The 21,338-nt window shown below is 35.9% G+C and overlaps 1 protein-coding gene across 1 annotated transcript; it reads left to right on the forward strand.

The window, feature by feature from the left end:
• Nucleotides 1-9,062: 9,062 nt before the first annotated feature.
• Nucleotides 9,063-12,677, forward strand: LOC131641374 (3-hydroxy-3-methylglutaryl-coenzyme A reductase 3-like). The gene is made up of 4 exons (XM_058911685.1): nt 9,063-10,207; nt 11,070-11,251; nt 11,386-11,732; nt 11,934-12,677. The coding sequence occupies exons 1-4, from the start codon at nt 9,273-9,275 to the stop codon at nt 12,174-12,176; spliced, it is 1,707 nt and encodes a 568-aa protein (XP_058767668.1). The 5' UTR covers nt 9,063-9,272; the 3' UTR covers nt 12,177-12,677.
• The last annotated feature ends 8,661 nt before the right edge of the window (nt 12,678-21,338 follow it).

A 21,338-nucleotide genomic window follows, 5' to 3' on the forward strand; every position in this document is an offset into this window, starting at 1 on the left:
GGGTGAAAAGACCAGTCATAATTGATTCGGATGATGACGACGAAGTAGATTATACTTGGTCAAACTTTCTCTAAGGCATATCATTTAGATATGATTACTAAAAAAATGACAGACCTTTTTGTAAGTTTTCAGCTTAAGGTTTATTTAATGAAAGTTGTATTCATGGAATTCTATAAACGTTTCTAATTTATTAGCTTATTTTCACATACACATTAATCTAGGGCTTTCATCCTATGGTTTCAAGGAATTCAAGAACTCTTTTCTCATACACAATAATCTATCAGCTTTCATCCTATGGTTATATACTACAAAATCTGAATAAAACCAAAACACAATTACAATTAAACAAAAATAAAGGAAATGTGAATGTTAGAAAATCTAAAACATGAACAATACACATTCATAAGAACATAAACAAATGTGGTAACCACAAACATTCATAAGCGTCAGAGAGAGAGAGAGAGAGAGAATGGTGACGCACCATAAATGATATTCGAAGAGGATGGTGAAGACTTCGCTTCCAGAAATGATATTTGAATAGGATGATGAAGATTTCGCTTCCAGAAATGATATTTGAAGAGGATGGTGAAAATTTCGCTATCGTTGTCGTCTCGTTCGCTAGGGAACTCTTGTGTGTTATAAACGAAAAATAAAGTACTGTGGGAAACAATTTCGCAACTGTTGCGAACTTCAACTATAGTGATATATGAAACTTATAACCACGGTTGAATAAAACAATCGTAGGTGTTATACTTTCAATTTTTAACTAAAAAAATATTAAGGGACGCACAGTTATTTTTACTCTAAAAATGGAAAAATGTTGATGCTAGGATTTGAAGCTTGTCATCCAACTTATATGACAACGGTTCTTTATAGGATCTGTGATGAAAATTTTCTTAATAAAAAAAAATAATGTTCGTAGAAAATGTGATAAGACTACGATGGATATATGGTCATGGTAATAGTGTCACCGAAAGTGTATTCTATAGTAGTGAATTCAAGAAATCTTGTGAAACTTTTATCTGTCCATCCACTTTTTGCCTTCAAATTAAACAGTTTTAACACCGTGAACAATCATGTAAATTTTGTACACCCCTTATATAACGACTTATCCTTGTCACTACTTAAAGTATCGTGCATATGAGATTTCCTAAAAAAATATTATCCAATATCGCATATCATATCTTCTAGTTGATTACCCATATCTACATCAACTTCATGTATTTGTAACGTCACAGTTTGATTTTTATCCACTTCACCATGTCACGTCCATATTGTACAATTTTGACTGATTCCATACCAACATAGGTGATTGAATATTACTTTCTTTTCAAAATTTTGATATTCTCACATATAATACTAGGACAATAAAAGATTTCATTGTTGTCTAGCAATTTTCTTTCAGTGAATTCAAGAAATTGAAAAACTCCTTTCTTATGCACCAGACTCAATCTATTAACTTTCATATAACTACGCATGATCCATAATACATTCAGAAATTTATATCAAATGCTTGCAAAATAATGCATCTTGAATTTAAACTTTTCTAAGTAAAAATAATTTACTAAGTCACATATTTAAAAATAAAACATTGCTTAGTCACACAATAATACAACAATTACAACAACAACATATAACATAATCATCAACATAAAAACACAAAAAAGTTCAATCTCACTCTCAATCACACCACATATAACATTTAAAACTTTGCTAAGTTACAACGACTAAACACCACCTCCAACAACATCAATTTAAAAACACAACAAGATGCAACATTAAAACTCTATGGTTTAAGGTATCAACAACAACAATATTAATGTAACATGAATAATGGTGAAATATTTCATGTACTTATAAAGGTGAAGAAGAAGAAGAAGAGTCAAAGAAATGAGTTTCGTGACCCCTTCTTGTGAGTTTCAACTTTCCTTTCCTTGATTCGTATCGAATATGATATATGTTAGTGAAGAAATGAGATTAGTGAAGATGAGTTTTCGTGTGAAGTTGTTTTATTTTGAAGGGTTTTCTCTAGGGTGTTGTTCTATTATGAGGGAAATAAACTTCAACTTGTTGTGTTATAATTTAAAAGGAAATCTTTTCACCACAATTACTATTAACAACCATGGTGATATCTTAACACATTTCACCATAGTTACTTGTACCAACCATGGAAAAAGGTTCTATAATTTTGTCTACATAAAGGCTTAACACGTTCATTCACCATTTCATCAAAACTAACTCATTTTGTTTATATATATATATATATATATATATATATATATATATATATATATATATATATATATATATATATATATATATATAATATTCATAATTTCATTTTTTTTGAAAAAGACAAAAAAGGTATATTATTGCTCTTCTATTCAAGTTACCAGGTTTCTATTCACGTTTTCACTATGCCATACAGAGTCCTCCATGCTCTACGCACATCACGTGCAAATACATAACCAAAGAATCAGTTTTAACATATACCTTGCATTCATACATCTGCATAAATTATCCCATCCAGATCAGTACGAAATACTTACAATACACATACACAAGCATCACATGATAACACGCAACGTACAAACCATACATTCCATGACCATAACTATTCCTCACATACATCCCATAATCCTTCTAGAGGATCAGTACAAACAAGAATCACAACTTCAATAACAAATTATTTCCATTATGCCCTCACAATGGATTTCAGAAAAGAGATTGGATCAAAATTCCAGCTCGCTCAATCTTTCCTCTAACAAACTCTCAATCGAATCTCCCCTCAACCCTTATCCAATATCGCTCAAATTCCCATCTAACCCTTACTTCCCTTCTCCTATATAATAGCCTCACATCCTCTCATTTTAGACACAAAAATCATATCGAACCCCTGCCTAATTATCTCAAAACCTCTATTGAATTCTCCCTAAAGCCTCAGTCAAACATACACAAAATCAATGAGTAGACCCCCGAAAGTAGAACCAAACCTCTACACCAAACATACACAACAACCATCTATTACTCACTTAACTCACGACCAACCTTTACCCTCATCATCAAACAACCTCACAACCATAAGAAACGATAAGCAGTCAACAACAGTAGCGCCGCAAGAAGCAAAAGAGCAACATGACGGAGCACAGGAGAAGGAGGACAAAGCTTAAAGAGTAGAAAATAGAGAAGCAACATACCTTATTTCCTTTTTTTTGTCGTTCGTTTTCAATTGATTTCTGCAAGTTATTTGCTCTTGTAATGTGTAATCACCGATAAATATTGGATTATGGATGGGGTGCTTAAGGGTTAAGGGTATGTGTTTGGATTTTGATGTGTTATTGTACTTTATAATTATTGTGATGTGTGTTTCTAACTCGCCATAATCGTTTTCGTGGTTTCTTTGAGGGCTTGAGTGAGAGTTTTGAGTTTAGGTTCGGGGGAGGAGATGTCGGATTTGCAAAATTTGTGCGTTGTTCTTTGAAGTTGATAAAAAAATCACATTCGTGGGCAAGATTTAGGCGAGGTTTAAGTTACATGTTTGGTGTTTAGACGAAGAATCAGGCATGAGAAAGGAGAAGCTTCCATTGCGTTTTATGTTGATTGAGGGAAAAGAGAGAGAGTCAAATAAGACAGAAGAAGATGGTGGGCGTTGGATTTGTTTTTAAAATCGAGTCACTTGTGTTTTGTGCAAACTGGATCCACCTCCCCTGAACTTGCCTAACTGGTTTACTTGTTGCTGTTAGTTTTTCACTTGTGTGTTGTTACCCAGAACTATGTAGCCTTGAGTTCTTCATTGTACCTAGAGATACATATGAGCGAGACTCAAAAGTCTTGTCAAACACAATAATAAAAAACCAAAACCCCTTTTCTTTGTAAACATCACACTTACAATCGTCACGAGACTAACTAAATGGATCCCATTGGATACAATGAATGCGAGGGGTGCTAATATCTTCCTCTTGCATAACTGACTTTCAAACTCTAATTTGGTTGCGATGACCATCTTATCCTTTGATCTTTGTGGGTTTTATAGATATTTTCTCTTTTATTTTAGAAATAAATAAAATTTGGTGGCGACTCTGTTGTATTTTGAGCGTGCGGTGCGCTTAAGTATTTTTTGCGCCGCGACATGGTATACATGAAGTCTTTCTAAAATAACAATAATATTTTTACATACTATATGTTAGACTTAAAATTATATAGTATATAATTTTTTAATTAAAAATTTATTGAATGATCTAAAATATCAATAATGTTTCTCGTGCAAATGCATGTAAATTAGTTAAATTTAAAATCTAAACGGTTTAATCACTAATTAACAACTGTGGTTGATCATAGTATAAAATCGAGTGGAAATGCTATATTAGATCACCCATGTACTTCTAATACATATGAGATACCATTACTCCTAAAATTAGAATTTTCCAGAAGTTTATTGAAATTTATCCTTATTTCATAAATTTATTCACAGTCTCATTAAAAATATTTTATATATTTTTTAGGTGGCGTCAAAGGTGAGGGATTAATTAAATTCCTCACCGATGAAACATAAAAATTTTATCATTAGATTTAATTGATGATTTAAATTACTTTAAATTAAAATGATAACATATAAACTTTTTCACACTCAACCATGTCTACATTTATTCCAATATATATCAGTAGTTGCAGTAACATAAATCTTCCTAGAAAATATTTCTCATAGGAATTAGTGAAAGCATATCCTATTCACAAAGTCTCAAATCTAATTTCAATTTTTTTCATTTATAAATTATTTGTTTGTGCAATTGGTGTTGGTATTTCTATTATTTATTTTCATAAATGTTACCACTACTATTACGGTTGAAGCATTTCTCATGGATGAGAAAGACAATCGTGTTTGCTAATAGAGAGGAAACGGATGTGAATACAAAGTGGAAATGTTTATTTAATGTGGTAAGGACTGGAGAGACTGCATGAACTTATTTTATTTAAGGGTCTGTCAGATCGAATGGTACACTGGTGAGGGAATTAAATGATCCTCCACCCTAGAAGCCATCATTTTTTTAATATTCTAAAGTAATTAATATTTAAATTATTAAGGCAAAATTTATCATTATTTTATAGTATAATTAGCAACAAAATAATTAATAAGTAATTTTTTTCATTAAATAACTTAATGGCTTATTAAAAATGAATGCTTAAATACACTTTTAGTCCTTGTATTTTGATCAACTCACGAAATTGATCCTGCGTTTTTCAAATCGAACAAAATAGTCATTATACTAATTTTTTTTTTTGCAATTTTTGTCCTAACTCCCATTTTCCCCTCCAGAAATGCACAGATGGTAAATAAACGCATATGTGGAAGTGCCAATCTGGAAAATTATATTTTAAAATACAATTGAAAAATTTAATAAAATAAAACAAATGAAACATTTTATAAATTTAATAAAAGAATAAAACTCGGTTTCTTGAAAATTTAAAAATCCTAATCCCTAAATTGGTTCCCCAAGTCGTCTTCTTCAGAAACATACTTATTCCTCCCTGTCTCCTTCAGAAACTATCTTCTTCCTCGTTATCTCCCTCCTTGTTTTCTCCCTCTTCATCAATGCCACAATCATATATTGTATCGAGTAACAATTGTGCATTACGAAGAAGAGATGTTTATTGCTTCTATGACATTGATTCACCTCTCACTACTTCATGGACAAACTGGGAATTCTGTGCGTAGGTTTAATAGTTGTGGGTTATACAAGGTAAATGCAGTTTGCTAGTTTGTTTGTGAATGTGTTGTTTTGGAATCTTGGGCGTAAGTTTAACATTGTTTTGCTTGTTTATGAATGCAGTTGCAGGGACGAAAGGGATGTAATTTCTTCAGTTGGTACGATGAAGAAATGTATGTGCATGCAAAGGAGATGATTTTGTCACTAATGAAGAAAATTGACGAATTTAAGAAGAAGGATAATATAAAGCTGAAACAAGACGATGATTTGAAAAAGAAGCTAAAGTTTTTGCCAAGGATTAGTTGTTGCATATGTTGTGATCATTATGGGATTGCTCTGTCTTATTACCTTGAAGAATTGAAGGTTTGAAGGCTGCTATTTACTTCTAATGATTATGTTTAGGTGTTATGTCTTGTAAGGCTTGTATAAGTGTTATGTCTAGGAAGGCTTGTTTAAGTGTTTATGTGTTCTTTATTAGGGCAACAAGGCTGATTATGTTAGTAAGGCTTCTGTATTTATTCTTGTTTAGTTGTTGTAATTTTCAATTGAACTTCAATGATGTTTGAATGAAAATGAAAACTGAATCAATGAATTATGTTGAATCAATCAATTGAATCAATGAAAATTGAACCAAACATAGATTAATTGAAACTATTAATTGTCATTACAATCAAGCATAATAGTCATTACATCACCAAAAATAGTTGTCATTACAGCCAATGTTGATTAAGGCATTACAATCAAGCATAATTGTCATTACATAACCAAAATAGTACCATAAACCTATAGGTTGTGGAGCATACATTGACAACAAATTAAAATTATAAATGGTCTACATGTGCTAGCAAATGCAGCCTTACAAGCTTCCAGACAAATATAAATCCTCTCAAAAATAGGTCCCATTTAGTTCTAGCTTGTTTATTGCCAACATTACCTAACACATTCATAATTTGGTTTCAAATTTGTAACTTGCCAATATTGACTTCCACTCCTTTTAGCAACTAACATATGAAATGGGAAATTTGGTTGACATTTCACAACCACCCTGACTGCATCATTTTTCTTGAACGATAAACTAGTCCTCCTTTCCATAGCATTATCCTTGACATCATCCAAGATGAGTTCCTTTGAGACAAACTTCATACCCAACTCAAACCTAACAGGATCACCGCTACCAGGAACTTTGAAAGTAGGGAATTTCCTTTTGTGAACAACTTCATCACCACTTTCAACTATAGTATGTAAATCACTTTCATCTTGGTCAGACTCTTCATAGGCAGCTTGTGTTTCATTCAGTTTACCACCCTCTTGATTATTTTCAGCAAATGTCTCAGTAGGTAATTCATGTGTCCAATCCCATTATTCTCCTTCAACATGTATAACAAAGCCATTTTCACTTTCACCTTCAGTTGGAACATAGTCTTCATATTCTCCACTAATATAACCATCTTCAGCACCATGATCATCATTTCTTACCTCATTAGTATCTTCATTCTCAACATCTTCAATAACACCTTCATTGTTGACATCTTCTTTCTCACATATAACCTCCTCCATAACAACTTCTTCAACATCATAATTGACTCCAACTTCTCCATTAATATAACCATCATCACCACCTTGGCCATAATTTCTTACTTCATTAGTATCTTCATTCTCAGCATCTTCTATAACACCTTCATTATTGACATCTTTTTTCTCACCTATAACCTCATCAATAACAACTTCTTCATCATTCCTAACCTCATCATTCAAAGGACCTTCATCGCCAAATTCAGCTACATCTAGTATACCCACTTCATGTTCAACAAAAATATCTATTATAATATACCCTTTAGAGGCTAAAAAGGCAGGATCAATTTCGTGAGTTGATCAAAATGAGATGTCTAAAAGTGTATTTAAGCAAAAAATGAACAAGTGAGCTACCTTAACGGAACATTAATAAATAAATTGTTTGACTCAATTAATAATGACTTGACAGTTTTATCATTAAATCAACATAATTAATCATGGAAATAACTTCTTTATCTATCACAAAAAATTGGATAGTATACCTTCAATCATAAATACTATTTAATTTTAACATATTTAATATTTATTAAATAATATAATTATTTATTATTTTTAAAATATTTTATATTGGAAATAACCTTATCCAACTTTTTGAGTTGGATAAATAAGAATTCACCCTTCATTAAAATCACATGTAACTTAATTAACACATTTTCATGGAATACTAATCTTGTGATAGTCATTATGTGTAAGATAAATATCTTTATACCAAAGATATTGAAATAATAAGAACAAATTATTAATATTTATCTCTAGATACACATTTTCTATAATTTTTTTAAAATATTTTATTAAATAACACTGATTTTATTATTGAAATGAATAGGGTCGTCTAAGTTTTTGGAGGTCTTGTATAGATTGATTATGGTTTAACTATGGCAAGATAATCAGAGATCCTATTTAATCACATTTTAAAAATGACAAAGATTTATCCGATCCTATTTAGTTACTATAGTTTAACACTTAAAATTTAAAGCTCATGCAGTAGTCCACCTTGCACGCTCTCAACAATGGCCTTGAAAATAATATAATTAACTATTTTCTTAATTTTTTTTACATAATTTAAGTATATATATATATATATATATATATATATATATATATATATATATATATATATATATATATATATATTTAGACCAATAGAATATTGAAATTTAATTTTTTAAGGCATCTTAGAAATATTAACCGGAGAATAAATATAAAATTCCTATAAATGGAAAATAAGCAGAGTAAGTGAGCATCTTAGGAATATTATACGTGTAGAATAAATATAAAATTTCTATATGCAATAAATACTGCAAAACCTTTAAAAAAAATCAACATTAACGTATGTCTTTAAAGGTATAGTTTCTATAAATTTAAATATATTTATTAATTTTTAAATAATAAATATAATATAAATTGCTTATTAAAAAAAAATTAAAAATTAATTAATTTTTATAATATACTAATATCTTTAATAAATTTCGATAAATATATCTTATCTCAGACGACATAAATAGACCGACTGACTTCATTATTCTATAATTTCGTAACCGCATGGAATACGAGATCATAATTAATAATTTTCAATATAAACCTACTCTTCAATTATTAGCACTATAGATTAAAAAAAATCACGTAACAAAAATGTTTATTGCACGTTGCATGTGGAGAGTGAGACATATAGTAAATCTTCCGTTCAAATAAAATTCAAACAAGCGTCACACGCAGTACTCGTGGGCAACGAATCAGCGCGCCAACCATTTTTCTATTCTCTACTCTCTCTCTTATAAACAACCGTTACAAATTTTTCTCATTCATTCATTCTCCACTATTTTCTCCCTTCCTCTCATTTTCTAACCAACCAAACAAAAACATTCTAACCCCTTTCCCATTTCTCTCTTCCCCAAACTCCCTCGTTTTCGCTTCTGGGTTTTTTCTTCCGTACGTTGCTTCCATTTTCCTTCGCTTTTTTGTATCTGCATTTCGTGGATCAAAATTCGTCGGAAAATGGAGCATCGCCGGAGAGATCAAAATTCCTTTCCTACACCTGTTCACCCCGGCGAACTCCAAAGAACCCAGAAGCTCGCGTCTACCGACTCACACACAGCTTCTCTATGCATGGCTAATGCGGTTTTCTTCGGTTTATTCTTCTCCGTCGCGTACTTTCTCCTCCACCGTTGGCGCGAGAAGATCCGTACATCCACTCCTCTCCACGTCGTTACTGCGTCCGAAACCGCCGCTATTGTTTCTCTTGTAGCCTCCGCCGTTTATCTATTAGGCTTCTTTGGTGTCGGATCTCGTGCTTCCTTCCCGGAGGATCTCTCCGATGAAGAGATCCTCGCTAAGGAAGATTCAAGGATATCAGGACCGTGTCCTGCCGCACTTGTCGACACCGACGCGAAACCAGCAATAGCTCAGTCACCGAAGATTTACGACGTTGCTGCACCGGTGAATCTCTCAGCCGAAGACGAGGAGATCGTGAAATCGGTTGTTTCCGGTTCAATTCCGTCGTACTCGTTGGAATCTAGGCTTGCTGATTGTCAAAAAGCGGCGGCGATTCGTCGTTCGGCGGTTCAGACAATAACAGGGAAGTCTTTGGAGGGTTTACCGTTGGAAGGTTTTGATTACGATTCAATATTGGGTCAGTGCTGTGAGATGCCGATAGGGTTTGTGCAAATTCCGGTTGGTGTGGCAGGTCCATTGTTGTTGGATGGAATTGAGTATACAGTACCAATGGCTACAACGGAGGGTTGTCTTGTTGCGAGTACTAATAGAGGGTGTAAAGCTATTCATGCTTGCGGCGGAGCTTCGTCGGTTTTGCTTCGAGATGGAATGACTAGAGCACCTGTTGTTAGGTTTTCATCTGCTAAAAGAGCTGCTCAGTTGAAGTTTTACTTGGAAGATCCACTCAACTTTGATGCTCTTTCTCTCACTTTCAACAAGTATGAATTTCTCTTATTTTCTTTTCATTATTCCAATTTGGTTATGGCTTGTGAATTGTTATTATTAGGTTAACAAATGTGTATTAATTTTGATGCAATTGAGATCAAATGATTTGTGGGATTTTGAATCCTCTCAGATAGAAATTTAGGTTAAGGGATGTGTTGAATGTTGATTGAAAGGATTTGAATCTAGCTGAAAAAGTAGAATGGGTCCCCTGCAATGGCATAGATTTAAATTTCAAGTTTATTTGTCTTTGATCCCACATCCCTTCATCATTGCAGTGGATCAAAGTAAGTCTGTGAAAAACAAGGCCGCCTTTGAGGGCGTGCAAGGTGGACTACCACATTGCACAAAGTTTGATACGTTTAAGTCGTGTCTAAAAAAGGCCTTCTAAAATATTTTTCACAGTTAAACCATGACAAAACAGGACTCCTATTTGATTTGTCTCACTTCAATCTTGGTTAACCTACACAGAGTCTCCGAAAACTTAAGACGGTCCTGGGGAGTAGGACGGGAAATAAGAGAGAGATAAAGAGAATAGAGAGGGAATAAATTGATGAGACGGAGAGGATCCACACTTAGGTGTTGATTGACACCCTGTGTTTCGCATGCAAAATTATAGTTCATAGATTAATCTAATGGAAAATCTTAGTTCATAGATTGATCTAAATGTTGAGAGATCAAAACTTTTAGGGGTTGGAGTTGATGGAGAGGTCAGATAGAATCCATTTTATGGAAGGGATTGAGATGATCTAATTTATTGTGCTATCAATACTTTCAGTTTTTGGGATTACCAGGGTGATAAATTAAAATTGGGATGTGTTATTGTTTGTTCATTAATAATTTAATGGATTTGTGCAGGTCAAGTAGATTTGCTAGATTGCAGAGCATTCAGCCTGCTATTGCTGGCAAGAATTTGTACATTAGATTCCGTTGCAGTACAGGTGATGCCATGGGGATGAACATGGTATCAAAAGGCGTTCAAAATGTCCTTGATTTTCTCCTAAATGATTTCCCTGACATGGATGTCATTGGAATCTCTGGTAAATACATTAACTTGTTTATTTATAAGTTTTTTTCCTGCACACCTGTAATTCTAATATTGTGTTTTTTAATATGGTTGAATTGAAAGTAGTTACTAATGCTTTCATGCGCACTGTTGGTTTGGTTGTGGCAGGAAATTACTGTTCCGACAAGAAAGCGGCGGCTGTGAACTGGATAGAAGGGCGTGGTAAGTCTGTGGTGTGTGAGGCTGTAATTAAGGAAGAGGTGGTGATGAAAGTGTTGAAGACTAATGTGGAGGCATTGGTTGAGCTAAACATGCTTAAGAACCTAACTGGCTCAGCCATTGCTGGTGCTCTTGGCGGGTTCAACGCTCATGCTAGCAACATTGTCTCTGCTATCTACTTAGCCACTGGTCAAGATCCTGCTCAGAATGTGGAGAGTTCTCATTGTATTACCATGATGGAAGCTGTGAATGATGGCAAGGACCTTCACATTTCTGTCACCATGCCTTCCATTGAGGTACAGGAATTCATGTTCACTTCGAAATTAAATACAACATTATCAGAAATTCACACTTAATGCAAATGTTACATCTTTTCCATTTTTACCCAAGCATTCATGTAGAAGCAAACTTGATTTTTTTAAAATTCCTTCCATTTCTTTGTATCATTAACTAGATTTCCTATAATGATGACAAGATCCTTTGTTCTTATCATTCAGGTTGGTACTGTGGGAGGAGGAACACAACTTGCATCTCAGTCAGCTTGTCTTAATTTACTTGGTGTGAAGGGTGCCAGCAAAGACTCTCCCGGCGCAAACTCTCGGCTACTGGCAACCATTGTAGCCGGATCAGTCCTCGCCGGGGAACTATCGCTCATGTCTGCAATTGCAGCTGGGCAGCTAGTTAAGAGTCACATGAAATACAACAGATCTAGCAAGGATATCTCCAAAATCGTCTCATGAGCTGGCCACATACAACACAATAATAAACTTGTAGAGGGGGACCAACGCCTCTAATAATGGCAAGGTATATAGTTATAGTTAACTTTCAAAAGGACTATTGGTGGTGGCCAAGGGTGAATAAAAAATGATGATTGGCATATTTTCAGTAATACATCCAGCTCAACAAGAGCATGTGGTAAGAACTAAGAACTAAATAAGAAAAGCTTAACCACCTAGTCCATGTGAAGACATTGTCTTTTATGAGATTGTACAAAAGGGTTGAATCAAAAAATGGAGAAAAATAAATAGCTAAACTTTGGCTTAGTTTTTATTCTTTTTGTTTTGTTTTAATTTATTCTGTACTATGTCATTCTGACATGGAAAGCTATTGCCTCAAAGATTCAGTATTTTAGTGTGTATGAAGGAGTATTTTGCTTTGTTGTTGTAATCTCCTAGTTCTGGTAAATTTGTAACTTTAGCAAGAGCTGAGACATCAATGAAATGTAGAGTTGTTGATAATAATCTCTGGTTGTCTTTTGGTGCTTGGCATTTGGGACGTTGTGCAAATACTTTAGATCGGTTTTTCCGAAATAATTTTTATAGAGATTCTAAGACAAAAGAGTTTAAAGGGATATTCATGTGCCGGTTTTACTTATGTCTATCTTAAACGTGATGCTTCTGGCCGAAATTCTTGAATTTAATCCATTTTTTTATTGGATTAATCTTTTGCATATGTGTGTGTGAATCGGAAGTCATAACAAGAAAGTAAGGAAGAGTGTGAAGAATGAGTTCATCTTTTGTATATGATCTTACTATAAATTTAAAAGAATTAAGGTTCAGCTTAATGTGAAGGACAAGAGACGGAATATTATAAATAATTGGATCATATCTTATTCAATAATGATATAAATTAATTTCAAAATTTATCATATGTTTTTTCTCCGATTCATATTTTTTTTTGTTTTCTAATATATAGGGTCTTTCCATCTCTTTTCCTTCATTTTCGGTTTAAATTCCTTGGTGGAGGTTTAGATTTGGGGCTGTTGATTTCTGAGATCTTCTTTCTCTTCTTCTTTTTCTAGCTGTTTCTGCTTGGTCTTTGTGTTCGAGATTGTTTTCGTTTCGGCTTCTTTCTTGGGTTTGTTTTCTCTTCTTCATGAGAAACGCCGGTTTTCAGAGGGAGAAGGATTGGGTGGAGGTGAGGAGAAAGCATTTCAGGAATTGGGCCCCTTTGTGGGATTCTTTCCCGTTCAGCAAGTCTCAGGTCCCTGCAGGATTGGGGGATTTAACCTCGGTGTACATTTCGGAATTTCCGGATTCTACTAGGGCTGCGGATCTGTTTGGTCTCTTTGGTTGCATTGGCAAAATAGTGGAGGTATCGATAGCACCGAGAAGAAATAAGGTGGGAAAGAGGTTTGGTTTCGCGAGGTTTAAGGATGTCGAGGACTCGAGATTGTTGGCCATCACTTTGGATAACGTTCAGATTGGTGGCAGGAAGATTCATGCCAACGAACCTAGATTCGCTCGTCCGGCTCCCGCTTCGCATAGGTCTTTTGAAGGTAAGAGGAGGTTCGGGGAGAGGGTTGGTGCGTCAGGAGGAGTGTTGGGTGGAGGGCGTCATGATGCAGCATGCAAGTTTTTTAACAGGACAAGAATAGGTCTTTTGGGGATGCGGTTTTGAATAAGACCAAAGAACCAGAGAGGCTTGTCAGGAGTCATGTGCGTTTCTCCTCTTCGGATTCTGTTAAGGAGAGACTCAATAAGGCTTATGTGGGGAAGGTGATTGTCTTTGGTTCAACTTACAGTATGCAGTCTAAATTGGAGATGAAAGGCTATTTCAATGTCAAGGTCACTCCCCTGGGTGATTCTTTGTGTCTTTTAGAAGAATCGGTGCAGGGTTGGATCGACAACTTCATTCGTGAAGGGGAGATATGGTGGAACAATTGCTTTGAGAAGGTTGTCAAGTGGGAGGAAGATGTGGTTGAAACGGTTAGGCCTATTTGGATCAGGATTTTCGGTGTGCCGGTCCAGGCTTGGAATCCTGATTTTTTCATTTTGTTGGCGAATTTCCTGGGTGGTTTTCTGTCCTTAGATGATTCCACGGTAAGCGGGAACCGTTTTGATGTGGCCAGGATGAGGATTTCAGTGCCACTTGACTTCAAGCTGATGGATAGTTTGTCGGTTACCATAGACGAAAGACCTTATGTTCTTCTTTTAAGGGAGGAGTTTGGTCAGGTTTCTTCGCACGTCGTTAATCCTTCTTCTAATCTTTCCACTTCTGAATCTTCTATTTCGGAGTTTGATTCGAATGACGATTTAGATGAATCGGAAGACGATATCGTTGAATTTTCTTCAACAGGTGTTGGTGAGCCGGGTGCCGTAGAGAAGGTTGGTCATGCCACTGTTTTGGCTGAAGCGGACAGCGTAGGAACGACAGCTTTTCTGAAGGTTATGGCTCGGAAGGAGCGTTCAGTTGCTTCTAATTCCGAGGATCGCGTGGACAATCAGTTTTTTCTTTCGTCTTCGGCTGGGAATGTTGTTTCTACGGCGAATCCTGGTCCTGTTTTAACCTTGATTGGGGATGATAATTCTTTTGTTGAAGACAGTTTCGGTATCCAGCCTGGTATGTCGAATTCTGTTCAGGCGGTCGCTGTAGGCGGGGGTGTGTCCGCTGTAGACGTTGATCATGCTTGTGGGAATTATGTCTGTTGAGCGGAAGCCGCTGGCTCTTTCGATAATGCTGTTTCAGTGGCTAAGGATAAGAGGAAGCGGCGAAACAAGTATCTTATTTTCAAAAATTTATCGGATTTTGGAGGTTCGCTTCATAATAGAGCTATTCGGAAGGGTACAAAATTTAGAGGGAAGGATTTATTAGCTGTTGGCAACCGGGTTCACAAGCATAGGAGGGCTTCCTCTTTGGCTGTTCCTGGCAGTACCAGTAGGCGTAACACAGGGGCTGTTTCTTCCCCTTTTAGGGCTGTTCAGAATTTTCCCTTTGCTGGAAATGATGCTGTTTCTCATGGAAATCACAGTGAACTGAGCGATATCAATAGGAATAATTGTAGGCAATGGGGCAACTTAGATTGCAAAGCCGGTTCTAAAATTTGGAACGCTATGGATGTTAGAACAAGATTTGTTCTGATCAATATTCTTAGTTTTGATGATAACAAGGATATGAATTTTGTGTGAGATAATGTGGTACTCTAATACATTGCAATTTCCCTTTCAGGAAATATATATAGAGTATGCACAAATCAGCGCTCAGAAGCTTTGTCTCAGAAGGTTCAGCATGCAACATCAGAACATGGTCTGGCAAGACATCAGAAGATGGTCAAGGCAGAATCAGAACATGGGTCTATGAAAGCATCAGAAGAACTTGAGATCAGAAGCAGAAGCACTAAAGTTCTCATGGTATCACGCTCAGAAGCACTTCAAGGTCAGAAGACAAGAAGATGCTATGCACCAAGCTGTTTGACTCTGATGATATTCAAATATTTTATTCACAAACATCAGATCAGAAGAAAGTACAGGTGGCAGGCTACGCTGACTGACAAAAGGAACGTTGGAAGCTATTAAAGGCAACGTCAGTAGACACAGCGTGAACAAGGCTCGAGGTAGTTGACAAAAGCGTGAAACATTAAATGCAAAGCTGTACGGAACACGCAAAGCATTAAATGCGTTCAACGGTCATCTTCTCAAACGCCTATAAATATGAAGTTCTGATGAGAAGCAAGGTGGACGATTTGCTAACAATTAACTTGCTGAAACGCTGATCAAATCCAAAGCTCAGAAACTTCATCTTCATCAAAGCTCACTACATTGCTGTTGTAATATATTAGTGAGATTAAGCTTAAACGTTAAGAGAAATATCACTGTTGTGATTATAGCTTTTAAGAAGCATTGTAAAACTCTTATTTGATTACATTAAGTTGTAAGGAACTAGAGTGATCAAGTGTTGATCAGGATACTCTAGGAAGTCTTAGCTTGTGTCTAAGCAGTTGTAATTAGAGTGATCACGTGGTGGTCAGGATACTCTAAGAAAGTCTTAGCTTGTGTCTAAGCAATTGTTCCTGGAGTGATCAGGTTGTGATCAGGATACTCTGGAAGACTTAGTCGCGGACTAAGTGGAAAACCATTGTAATCTGTTGCGATTAGTGGATTAAATCCTCAGGTGAGGTAAATCACTCCGTGGGGGTGGACTGGAGTAGTTTAGTTAACAACGAACCAGGATAAAAATAACTGTGCAATTTATTTTTATCGCTCAAGTTTTTAAGACTACACTTATTCAAACCCCCCCTTTCTAAGTGTTTTTCTATCCTTCAATTGGCATCAGAGCGCCGGTTCTAAGGTGCAAGCACTTAACCGTGTTTAGAAAAGATTCAGGAAGAGAAAAACGCTTCAGTAAAAGATGGCTGGTGAATCTCAAGTAAATCCAACTCCATCTACATCTGGCTCTGCTGAGCAATACAATGGTAACAATGGTTATACTAGACCACCAATATTCGATGGTGAAAACTTTGAATATTGGAAAGATAAACTGGAAAGTTACTTTCTTGGTCTGGATGCTGATCTATGGGATCTTCTGTTGGATGGTTACAAACATCCTGTTAAAGCTACTGGTGTAAGGCTCACGAGAAGCGAAATGAATGATGATCAAAAGAAAGATTTCAAAAATCATCACAAATGCAGGACTGTTTTGCTGAATTCTATCTCTCATGCTGAGTATGAGAAGATATCTAACAGGGAAACAGCCCATGACATATATGAGTCCTTGAAGATGACTCATGAAGGAAATGCTCAAGTCAAGGAGACTAAAGCTCTTGCTCTAATCCAAAAGTATGAAGCCTTCAAGATGGAGGATGATGAAGACATTGAGAAGATGTTTTCAAGATTTCAAACTCTAACTGCTGGATTGAGAGTTCTGGATAAAGGCTACACCAAGGCTGATCATGTAAAGAAGATTATCAGAAGCTTACCCAGAAGATGGGGCCCAATGGTGACTGCATTCAAGATTGCGAAGAATCTGAATGAAGTTTCTTTGGAAGAGCTTATCAGTGCCTTGAGAAGCCATGAAATAGAGCTGGACGCAAACGAGCCTCAGAAGAAAGGTAAGTCTATTGCATTAAAATCTATTGTTAAAAAATGCACTAACGCTTTTCAGGCTAGAGAAGAAGATCCTGAAGAATCAGAATCTGAAGAAGAAGATGAACTGTCCATGATCTCCAGAAGGGTAAACCAACTCTGGAAGAGCAAACAAAGGAAGTTCAGAAGCTTCAGAAGTTCAAAGAGATTTGAACGTGGAGAATCTTCTGGTGACAGAAGATCTGACAAGAAGAAGGCTGTCTGCTATGAGTGCAATGAGCCAGGACATTACAAGAATGAGTGTCCGAAACTTCAGAAGGAGAATCCCAAGAAGAAGTTTCATAAGAAGAAAGGTCTTATGGCAACATGGGATGATTCTGAATCAGAATTAGGATCAGACTCTGAAGGAGAGCAGACAAACTTTGCGCTGATGGCGACAGAAGATGATAAATCAGAATCTACATCAGAATCAGATTCTGAAGAGGTATTTTCTGAACTATCTAGAGAAGAGTTAGTTTCCAGTCTAACAGAGCTTCTTGAATTAAAAGCCCATCTTAGTATCAAATACAAAAAGCTGAAAAAGCAATTTGAATTTGAAACTAAGAAGCTTGAGTTGGAAAATTCTGAATTAAAAGAAAAAGTTTTAAAATTATCCAATAATGTTGGATCTCCTTCTGATTCAGAAAAATCCACTCCCAGTCTGAATCATATTCTGAAAGAGTATGATTTAAGTTTCAGGAAGTTCTTATCTAGAAGTATTGGCAGAAGTCAGCTAGCTTCTATGATATATGCTGTGTCTGGGAACAAGAGAGTTGGCATTGGTTATGAGGGTGAAATCCCATACAAGCTTGAATCTGTGGATGATATGAAAATATCATACAAGCCTCTGTATAACCAATTTAAATTTGGCCACTCCCATGATATTAAGCACACATCACATGCACAAAGTTTTCACATAACACACACCAAGAAGCATGTGACACAACCTAAGAAATATCATGGAACTCAGAATAAGAAATATCATGCTGTTCCTCCTGTTAAATATTTTGCAAAACCCAAGTTCAATCAGAACTTGAGGAGAACTAACAAGAAAGGACCCAAGAAATTGTGGGTACCTAAGGAAAAGATTATTCCTATTGCAGATATCCTTGGTGGAAAAGAGGACAGAAAGCAAAATGTCATGGTACCTGGACTCTGGATGCTCGCGACACATGACGGGAAGAAGGTCTACATTCCAAGACCTGATGCTTAAACCAGGTGGAGAAGTCAAGTTTGGAGGAGATCAGAAGGGCAAAATTATTGGCTCTGGAACCATAAGTCTTGGTAACTCTCCTTCCATAACTAATGTACTTCTTGTTGAAGGATTAACGCATAACTTATTGTCCATAAGTCAATTAAGTGACAATGGTTATGATATAATCTTCAATCAAAAGTCTTGCAAGGCTGTAAGTCAGAAGGATGGCTCAATCCTATTTACAGGCAAGAGGAAGAACAACATTTATAAGATTGATCTTTCTGATCTTGAGAAGCAGAAGGTGACTTGTCTAATGTCTGTTTCTGAAGAGCAATGGGTCTGGCACAGAAGATTAGGACATGCTAGTTTGAGAAAGATTTCTCAGATTAACAAACTAAATCTGGTCAGAGGACTCCCAAATCTAAAATACAAATCAGATGCTCTTTGTGAAGCATGTCAGAAGGGCAAGTTCTCCAGACCTGCATTCAAGTCTAAGAATGTTGTTTCTACCTCAAGGCCGTTAGAACTCTTGCACATTGATCTGTTTGGCCCAGTCAAAACAGCATCTGTCAGAGGGAAGAAATATGGATTAGTCATCGTTGATGATTATAGCCGCTGGACGTGGGTAAAGTTCTTGAAACACAAGGACGAGTCTCATTCAGTGTTCTTTGAATTCTGCACTCAGATTCAATCTGAGAAAGAGTGCAAAATCATAAAGGTCAGAAGTGATCATGGTGGTGAATTTGAGAACAGACTCTTTGAGGAGTTCTTCAAAGAAAATGGTATTGCCCATGATTTCTCTTGTCCTAGAACTCCACAGCAAAATGGAGTTGTAGAGCGAAAGAATAGGACTCTACAAGAAATGGCCAGAACCATGATCAATGAAACCAATATGGCTAAGCATTTTTGGGCAGAAGCAATTAACACTGCATGCTATATTCAGAATAGAATCTCTATCAGACCTATTCTAAATAAGACTCCTTATGAATTGTGGAAGAACAGAAAGCCCAACATTTCATATTTCCATCCTTTTGGATGTGTATGTCTTATTCTGAATACTAAAGATCATCTTGGTAAGTTTGATTCTAAAGCACAAAAGTGTTTTCTTCTTGGATATTCTGAACGCTCTAAAGGCTACAGAGTATACAATACTGAAACATTGATTGTAGAAGAATCAATCAATATCAGGTTTGATGATAAGCTTGGTCTTGAAAAACCAAAGCAGTTTGAGAATTTTGCAGATTTTGATATTGATATATCAGAAGTTGAAGAACCAAGAAGCAAAGCTGCAGAAGCTGGCAGTCTCAGAAGCAATGGATCAGAAGATCAAGTTGCTGCATCTTTAGAGAATCTTAGGATTTCTGAAGAACCAACAGTCAGAAGATCACCTAGACTTGCTTCAGCTCATCCAGAAGATGTGATCCTTGGGAAGAAAGATGATCCTATCAGAACCAGATCATTTCTTAAGAATGACAATCAGAAGCAGTGATCAGAAGCAGAAGGCGTAAAGTCTATTGAAAATTTTACAGCTGTCATCTATTATCTGATGGTAAACACGTGTCTGTACGGCTAGTACGAAGCGTGCAGTTGAAAAGACACCGACCTAGGTAACTGTTCTAAATCATTTCATTTACCATGTTCTCTCTCCTTACGTCACTCATCTTTTAATAAAATTGATTTCTTTTGATTCTGGAACTGTTCAGTTTATATTTTTTATTATTTTCTTTTTCAAATCCGCCTCTATACATTCTTTTCAAATCATCTCATATATCTTTTTCGCTCCGTGTCTCTCTTTCTTCTTGCATACTCTCTTTTGAAATCTTCTTAGTCGTTTCTAAAACCCTAACCGAAAACCCAGAATTTGTTCCTCTTAGTTGTTCATTCTATTTCAATGGCTGCTTCTTCATCTCAAAATGTTGGTTCATCTACTCTTCTCCATATTCAAAATGAAGCATACCAGGAACTCACTCCAGTTGTTGCGTGCTCCATTCCAAAGGATGAATTGGAAGTTCTGTGTGAACTTATGGTTGATTTTGATAACATCGAAGAACACCAATTTCATCTCAAAGAAGATATAATTTTTCAAGGATGGACTTTGCTGTTCGCAGAGTTCTGTGGACCAGTCTACCCAGATCTTGTCAAGGAATTCTGGATACATGCAATTGTCGCCCCAAAATCCATCTTGTCTTTCGTCCATGGAAAGTTTGTGGTAGTAACTGAGAACATTCTGAGAATGATGTTTGATCTGATAGACCCTGAAGGAGCTTTTGAAATCGATAAAAGAGTTGATTGGAAGACCGTGTTATCTACTCTTTACTTAGATATAAATGAGACTAAGAATGTCAAGGACATGAAGGATCTCTACAAAATCTGGACCAAGATTCTTCTTGGATGTTTCTATCACAGAAAAGGGACACATGCTTCTGACTTCGTTAACAACGAGCAAAAGTACATTCTGTATTGCATTGCCACCAAGAAGAAGGTTGATGCTATCTACATTATCTTCAACCATATGTGGAAAGCTGTGAAGGATTCCAGAAACGCCTTTAGAGAAAAAGGTGGTACAATCATTCCTTTTGGTAGGATTATCACAAACCTTCTAGTGCATTCCAAGATTGTTGAGAGTCTGGAATCTGAAGGTATTATTAAAGACCTTGCTGTCACCACTGGAGCCTGTCTGAATGCCTACACCTTAAAGAAGATGAAAGTGATTAAGGCTATCAGTAAGACTCCCCAACCTCTTGCGGGAACAAGAATCAGAAGAGCACCAGTTCTAGCTGAATTTGAAACTTTCTTCAACAATGAGGTACCTGAAGTCAGAACTAAGTATCTGGAGTCACAAAAAGAGAATAAAAGTTTTAAAGATC

Source organism: Vicia villosa, linkage group LG1, assembly GCF_029867415.1.
Source record: "Vicia villosa cultivar HV-30 ecotype Madison, WI linkage group LG1, Vvil1.0, whole genome shotgun sequence".
Lineage (NCBI taxonomy): Eukaryota > Viridiplantae > Streptophyta > Magnoliopsida > Fabales > Fabaceae > Vicia > Vicia villosa.